Source organism: Daucus carota, chromosome 8 (assembly GCF_001625215.2).
Source record: "Daucus carota subsp. sativus chromosome 8, DH1 v3.0, whole genome shotgun sequence".
Lineage (NCBI taxonomy): Eukaryota > Viridiplantae > Streptophyta > Magnoliopsida > Apiales > Apiaceae > Daucus > Daucus carota.
Window position 1 is genome coordinate 3,376,994 of NC_030388.2, and position 8,117 is coordinate 3,385,110.

The following is an 8,117-nucleotide window of genomic DNA, read 5'->3' on the forward strand; positions in this document are numbered from 1 at the left end:
ATTAGAAATTTTGATTTAATTTAAAAATCCCCGAATCACCGCGGGTATCCCCGAATCCCGATCGGGCCGGGGATGGGGATCAAAAAATAATCCCCGATGGGGATCGGGCCGGGGATGGGGATTGGGTTTGGATTCGGGGATCGGGGCTGGTTATAACAATCCCCGACCCGAAGTGACCCGATGCCCATCCCTAACGATAGGGGTGAGCAAAACCGAACCGGAACCGAAAAACCGGACCGAACCGTGTAAATTCGGTTCGGTTCGGTCCTAATTTTCTGAAAGTTCGGTCCATTCGGTCCGGACCGAATAGACCGAAATAAAGTTCGGTCCGGTCCGGTCCGTAAAAAATTATTTCGGTCCGGACCGAATAGACCGAATTGTCCAAAATATATATAATTTTAATTTATATTTATATTATATATGTATCTTATATGTTATAATTATAATATCTAGTTTGTAAATTTAGTTATATGTATCTTTAATGAATTGGGGGTGATTAATTAATATGAAAATTTTAAAATAAATCATGAATTTTAGTTAAAAAATATTATATTTTTTTATTTTTAAAATAATTTCGGTTCCTTCGGTCCGGACCGGACCGAACCGAATTATTTCGGTTCGGTCCGGTTCGGTCCATTATAAAACTTCGGTCCGGTTCGGTCCGAAAAAAATCTAAACTTCGGTTCTCGGTCTATTCGGTTCGGTCCGGTTTTGGACCGAACCGACCGAATGCTCACCCCTACCTAACGACATTCTTAACCAGAGCTATCCAACTGTGCCTCCCAAAGTATAGCTTTTATGGGTCTGGAAAAGAGAAAACAAGGCAGACAAAGAAGGCTGATTGCAAGGTGCAATAATTTTGTCTCGTTCTCTGATTTGAAACCCTATGAAAGACTTCATTTATCATAGATTTGTTCCAATAATTCCCATCTTCTAGAGAACACAAAAGGTTGATATGCCAAACAAACATTATCATATACCACAGTACTAGTATTCTATAATTGGAGTACTGGGCACATTTCCAAACCTTTCTGGTTGTCCACATTCAAATCTATGATGGTAAACAACACAACTTGCAACTAATCATGTGATTGTTGTTTGTGTCTTACATTGCTTGATTGTCACTTTTTTCAAGCATGACACAAATGATTATACATGAGATAAATAAATCGGTCTTTCTAATGTGTGCCCAAGGGTACACAATAAGCACCAACTTTCATGAAAATAGCTTGTTTTGATTGGTGGAATTGATGTGAATACAGGGGGCCATTTACATTTATTGTCCATCCACCAATCAAAAACTAAAATTCTCATGGGAGTTAGTGACTATTGTGTGCCCTTGGGCACACTATAGAAAATTCGTAAATCAATATACTATTATACAAAAAGGATAAAATAATAATGGAGGACTAAATCGTCAGGTTTGTGTGAATATCACTATCAGAAATCCTGATTTGACTGATCGATTATACTAACAATGAACTATAATTTTTCTACTCTTCAGTCTTCTCACTTGTTACATTCTTCTGATTTTCCTGCTCAATCTCAATCTTTCACACATTAAAATCTGAATTTAACAAGTTTAAGATTCATTATGGGTAGCGCTATATGGAAACACATTTTAGGGTGAAAATGGTGAGGACCCTAAAAAAATGCCAACAGAATATAGAAGTGGTATCCACGGAGATGTAAGTTTCAGAAGCAAGTAGCACCAAAAAAATTGACTACAATCAACACCGGTGACATCAAACTTTAAAACAAAATTGATTCAAGTGTCTTAAGATGCAATCTAAACACGGGTTTTTGACCAATTAGAAAGGAGAATATTATCTGTTGAGTTCTGCACGTGTTGGAATCACCGGAAGAAGAAAATTTCCAAATGGAGAATCGATGATTTTGAAGTTTGCCATGCAACCGTCCTGTTGTGCCTGCGCAACTGCATAATCTCTCGCCTGTTGGATTTTTGGATCGAGTCCCCTATTCTGAACCGCATTAGTCTGCACACAATATTTAAGGATTACTTTATGGTTCATACCTAGAAGTCTACAACTGAGAAAATAAAAAGCAATACCATTGGTCTCCTTGGTGGTGGTGCAAATGTTTCTTGCTTTCCAGCTGATGAAGATGCGGTCCTGTAACATGAAAACTTGTCAGCTCTTCATTATAATTACATTCAATGGTAGTGAATGGACTGCGAGAAACATCGACACAGCTTCAGGGAAATTGTGCACATAAGAAGCGGGAGACTCCGGTGTATATTTCTTGTTTTTCTGGATTTAAATAGAAGGTTTTGTTGATAGAAATCTATTTAACAAAATTGCTACGAAGCACTGCCTATGTCGGACAGTAAAAAGTTTGATGTACAATAAAATGTATGGTTTATGGTCTGATGAGGAACCATTAAGCACATATTTGTAAACCAATTTTTTTCCCACTTCACTTATTACATAGAAGTATAGATTACATTGTGTTAGGATGTTCCAGGAAAAAGATAATCAGTAAGCTGTACTAATTTTGGATCAAAAATAGCTCAGACAGATATTAACTTTTTATATTCTTTCAAACCAATACAGGACTAAGTAAGGTCTCACTAAAAGATTTATAGTGTAGATAAATGCATAGAGTACAGTAATGTAGTATTTACTGAGTATTATGCTTCCGACGCCATGTTGTTTCACCACATTCTTTATAGCTTGTTCTGCTGGTTTTAAGATATGAACCCTAACATTAATCCCTACTAATAAAATCCATGTTTTGTAATTTTTATATAATACACTAATCAATATGAGATTAGAATGAACATATTTATAGACATTTATATTACCTGCTGAAGGGTGCAGGATCATCAACTTTTCTCCTCTTTGATTCAGCTGCCATTTCTCCTCTACTTTCTGGATTGAGTCCCCTATTCTGAACCACATCAGTCTGCAAAACATTAACAGCATAACATAATGTTAATTGATTACTTTGAGGTTTATAACTACAATAGTAAAAATAATAAAAAAGAAATACCTTTGGTCTCCTTGGTGGTGGTGCATATGTTTCTTGCTTTCCAGCTGATGCAGATGCAGTCCTGTAACATTAAACTTGTCAGCTCTACATTAAAACTTACATTTAAAGGTAGTGAATGGACTGTGAGAAACATAGACAAAGCTTCAAGGAAATTGTGGATTTAACAAGTAGGCAACTCCAGTGTAAATTGCTTATTTTTCTGTATTTGAATAAGGTTATGTTGGTTGAAATATATATAATCAAACTGCTACTGAGCCCTACCTAAGCCAGATAGTGAAACATTAAACATTGTACAATAAACTGTAAGGGACTTATGAGGCACCACAAATCTCAACTTTCTAAACCAATATATTGCCCCTTCCACTTTTACAGAAAAGAATAGAGTAGACTACATTAAGAAGTTCCAGGAGAAAAAGGATTATCTGTAAACTTTACCAAGTTTCAGCCACAAAACAAATCAGATTGATATTAACTTCTCTTATTCTTCTTCTATACCAATACATTATTATCTAATGTCCCAATAAAAGATTTATCACGTAGATCAATCTTTTATTGGGACATTAGGGGCAGACGCAGGTTTGATCCACTAGGGGGCAAAAAAAATTGCCTACATAAAAAGTATATATATGTCAAAATAAATTAAAAAAATTATTATATCTATTACTATATATTAAAACAGAACCAGGGGCGAAGATTGCCAAGAAATTGCCTGTGAATTACATAAATTCCCTTCTAATTCATATAATTACAATGATGTCATAATTTATTATTCTATTATCTCAATTTTGCTTCTTCATTTACCCTCACACAACGAGGCAACCTAATGAAACAGATCAGTTAGCTTCAACCATTTTGGTGACTTGTAGTTCGTGGAGAGTGCGTCAGAATTCGATCATGAATAGCACGAGGAAGAATGGAACTTGGAAGGGGGGATAAATATGTGGTAGACGTGTCTTTAGCGGGGACAGATCAAGTGATGTATTTGACGGGAAGAAGATGTGTTAAGGTTATTGTATTCGCTCTTTTCAACTGTGTTTCTCCTGAGTCCTTGATCATGAATTCTGGTCTTTGAATAATTGTCAAGTTCTTGAAAAAGTAGATATCTTGCATGTTGTTGGCCATGTAACATATATTTTTTTCTATTTTATGGGTTTATTTGACTTGGCACTACCCAAAATCTGAAAAGAAAAGGGAGTAAGGTCTATGTGCTGTGAACGCAAGATGATGGGACAGACTACTCTTTGATTGGAAAGACCTTCAGCTGGTTTTTTTTATTAGTTTGGCATGTATAATCTTAATAGTGGCCATAGGAATGGCATCCCGGCTGTCTGTCTTGCATGAAATCTACTGCTTTCGTAGTAGGTGGCTGAACACTACAGCTGTAAATAGACAAAATATACTGTAGAATCGGCTCAATTATATGACTATTCCATAGAGGAAGTGATATGATTAACGCGTTGTTATTTATAGACAGGATCTACCGAATTTCGATTGAATAATCCCACTAAACAGATCAATAATAGTACAAACCTCTCATTTGAGAATTATATTATGTTAGTACGAGTTGAATACAATTTTGTCTATATATTAGTCTGAATTAGGTACTATGGATGATATTAGTTAGTTTTTACTAATTTATATTTAAAATTTCAACACACACACACACACATATTATAAAAGTTCAAACTAAAATTATAATCAAAATATATATTTCAAATTAACAAGATTTGAAAGTGAGTGGAAGAGATTATACCAGGAAAATTATTGGCCCAAAAATCCAAGTAAACAAGCTGAATAAGATTGGCAATTGAGTTAGGGAAATTTCCCCTAAAACCAGCAATTGACATATTCAAATATGTCAAACCAGTAAAACTGAATATCCCGGATAGAAACTTTGAGGTATCAAAGTTGTTAAAAGCAAGATTCGAACTCTCAAGATAGCGGAGACCAGAAAGACTACTTGAAGTACTTTTGACTAGACATCCGTAGATGGACTCTGACTTTATGTCTAGACCTATTACATGACCTCTATTACTACTTAAGTTGCAAGTCACACCATCCTAAGTGCAGCAATCTGTACTTTGATCCCAAGAAACCAACTTGGTTGATAATGTTGATTTAAACTTAACATTATTCTTGAACTGGAGCAAGAAAGATTTCTGATTGTCGAGACACTGTCCCAAAACCAGTACTATGTCCAATCCGAACAGATATGGAACAAGGAAACCAACGAAAGCGAGGTAAAAAAACTGAATTTTCATGGAACACAATTTGTTTGTAAATAATCAGGTAACCAGGAACCTCTTTAAGTGTCTCTTACACTGAGCTCTGATATCTAGGTCCAGTTGAACCTGTTTAAGTCCATCGTAATTTTGTATTCATGTATCATACCAGGAATTTTATTAGTTGAAACATTTAAAGTCACTATATCTTGATCTTCTATTTTTTTTCACATATCTGCCAGCGTGGTCATATTCAATGTCAAACCGCACACTGAAATAAATTTTATTTTTCAAGTAAGATTTTATACTGTATATGCATTTATATATTAGTCTAAATTAGGTGCTATGGATAACATTAGTTAGTTTTTACTACCACATGGACCAGCTTATGCTACACATTTCGCCTATGGTCACAAACTACAACGTTATGGGGCTGTTTGGATGGGAATGAACAGATTATGTTATTATGAATTGTAACCTCATTTCATAACTCTTGAGTGTTTGGATTAGGTTTTGTCCAACCGAGATTGAGAATTTAAAACTTTTAGCATGTTATCCTCGCCTGTAGCTCGGGATTTCACAATCATTCCGACCTATGATGTTTCCAGGCTAAAGAAAGCCAGGCGTATCCATATTTAAGACCCATATATTGTTTTCGTCCACCCTTGTTTATAGCAATGTCGTATTCTTACTGAGTATAATGTTTAGGATGCCATGATTTTTCACCTCATTCAACAAAGCTTCTTCTACTGGTTTTAAGATATGAACATTAAGTGAGATGTTGTTTTATTAGGTATGTCAGTGGTAGTTCCCTGTATGAACTCTCAAACAAGAATATTGTTTAAAAAACGATAAGATGCTTAACCATAGGCTACTCCTTTCTTTAACAAAAAGAATAATGATTACCAATAGAATTGCAGTAGCAGTAACTGAAACGATATCTACCACTTTAAGGACTTCCCTAATGTCTACCTCCCCACATTAACAATCCCCACAATATTCTGTAGCTCAAAGTTCAAAGAAAAGAGAAACTACAGTGAAAATCAAAAGGAATTAGGTTGATCATAAAGAACTAAAGCTGTGATATTACTTTAGTCTCTATTAAGCATAGTCGTACAAATGCAAAATCAAGGACACCTAAAAACAATTGAAGTTTGAGCTTTAGTCCTCAGGCTTCCTAGGACTGGTACTACACACATGACTCCAAAGTTAGACCATGCCGATAGCACGGGGTTGTAGTTCCTTAACTGTCATAATTGCGCATATTAGTATTTAAATTCCTGTAATTGAGCTTAAAAAAAATAGAAAATTGGCTCTCATATGTTTACCTTTCCACCTTGTCAACTTACTAAATTACGAAACATGCAGACTGTGTTGACTTGGATGAAATGGAATGAGAGGATAATGGAATAAAATTTGTGCTATAAATTTGGGGTGATTAGATAAAATGTCAAAAAATATAGTTGTCGTTTGTTGGGGAGAATGGAATGGAATAACTAAAAATAAATGAACATAGTAGAGGTAGGAGGAAAGTTTTGAAAAAAACGGAGTGAGTGCAAAATTGTTATGATGAGATTTGGAAAGAAAATGAGTAACCAAAATGTGGCATTTACCAGGGTCATTACCAACTCTCCCAATATGAGGCATTTACCAGGGTCTCGTTATTCCATCATCGACGACATTCAATTCTTAAGCATTAAGTAACCAAAAACTCTCAAAACCTACACCGCGTTTCGGACATATCCACTAACCAGTACATTGAACCCTATTTCCCTATTTTAAGCGAAATTTCCTACCAATATTACCTAACATATTTAGCAATCAAGCATCATCACTTCTCCAACACGAACTTCTATCCAGTTAACAAAACATCAATTCCCAAATCTCCCAATTTCAATTCTATCAATCTCTAATTCACATATATTAATACAAACCCTAATATCCACAACTTATCACTACTTGCAAAACCAACAATTTATGAATTCCATATAAATAACAAATCACAAATAAATATTAAATTAAATTAATATAAATATAGATTATTTTATACTTATATTACCTGGTGAAGTGTGCAGAATCATCGAGCTTTCTTCTCTTTGATTTTGCTGCCATTTCGCGCCTTCAAATTCAACCCGAGAATTAAGTTGTATTTATAGGTTTGTCTGGCCCAAATTCTGTGTTGGGCCCTAGATGAGCCCAGTTTAAGTTGTGTTTTGGACTGCTAAATTTTATTTCTTTCAAAATATATTAATTTCTCACTCGATTAGTACTACATCCAGATATGTTCAAAAAATTTGAAATTTGAAATCCGATCTGATCTCATCTGAAAAAAAATCTAAAAATTCGATAAAAAAAACCCGGTCTCATCGATGTTTCTAAATGACTTGGCATTGACAAATCTTTTATAAATATAAATTGTTGTTTAACTGAAATTATCGTTCTCCATTTTTTAGAATGATTGAAATCCTTCGATTGTTTCCTAAAATGATTAAAAAATAAATCTATTTTTTATGTAATATATATTGTAAATAGTAAAGATCCCCTAATCTTTAAAACATCTATATGTATATGCAATTTAATTTAATTCAATTTTATATAATATTTATAGTTTTAGTGCTGAGGAGTCTTCAGCCGGATGACATACAGTTAATGAAAAAACACAAGTATTACATGTATATTAAAGCTTCTTCAAAATGGAGAAAATGACTTAACTAACATGTTTTTAAAAATCACCTGTCCAAAATGTCAAATTGTCAATATTAGAAATAAAATGTCCTTTTTATGTAATCAACCACGCATTCTTTACGCGGTATATGCATCATGCACTGGATGCTAACATGAAGCCCGTCAGTCCTCTCTCTCGTTCATTATTCCTATGTCCTC

At 34.5% G+C, this 8,117-nt stretch overlaps 1 protein-coding gene across 1 annotated transcript; it reads right to left on the reverse strand.

Annotated features, from left to right (window-relative positions):
* Window positions 1-1,706: 1,706 nt before the first annotated feature.
* LOC108198801 (uncharacterized) lies at window positions 1,707-7,404 on the reverse strand. The gene is made up of 5 exons (XM_017366577.2): window positions 7,294-7,404; window positions 3,013-3,073; window positions 2,825-2,925; window positions 2,072-2,132; window positions 1,707-1,997 (listed from the first exon to the last, which is right to left on the reverse strand). Exons 1-5 carry the CDS (start codon window positions 7,344-7,346, stop codon window positions 1,827-1,829), a joined length of 447 nt encoding a protein of 148 aa, XP_017222066.1. The 5' UTR covers window positions 7,347-7,404; the 3' UTR covers window positions 1,707-1,826.
* Between the last annotated feature and the right edge of the window lie 713 nt (window positions 7,405-8,117).

Bases quoted from the DNA above. Each gene is read 5' to 3' on its own strand.
- LOC108198801 (XM_017366577.2), bottom strand. From the start codon at position 7,346: ATGGCAGCAAAATCAAAGAGAAGAAAGCTCGATGATTCTGCACACTTC. The intron at 2,926-3,012 runs GTATTTCTTTTT...AATGTTTTGCAG, and splicing joins CACCACCAAGGAGACCAAAG to ACTGATGTGGTTCAGAATAG. The intron at 1,998-2,071 runs GTATTGCTTTTT...TATTGTGTGCAG, and splicing joins CACCACCAAGGAGACCAATG to ACTAATGCGGTTCAGAATAG.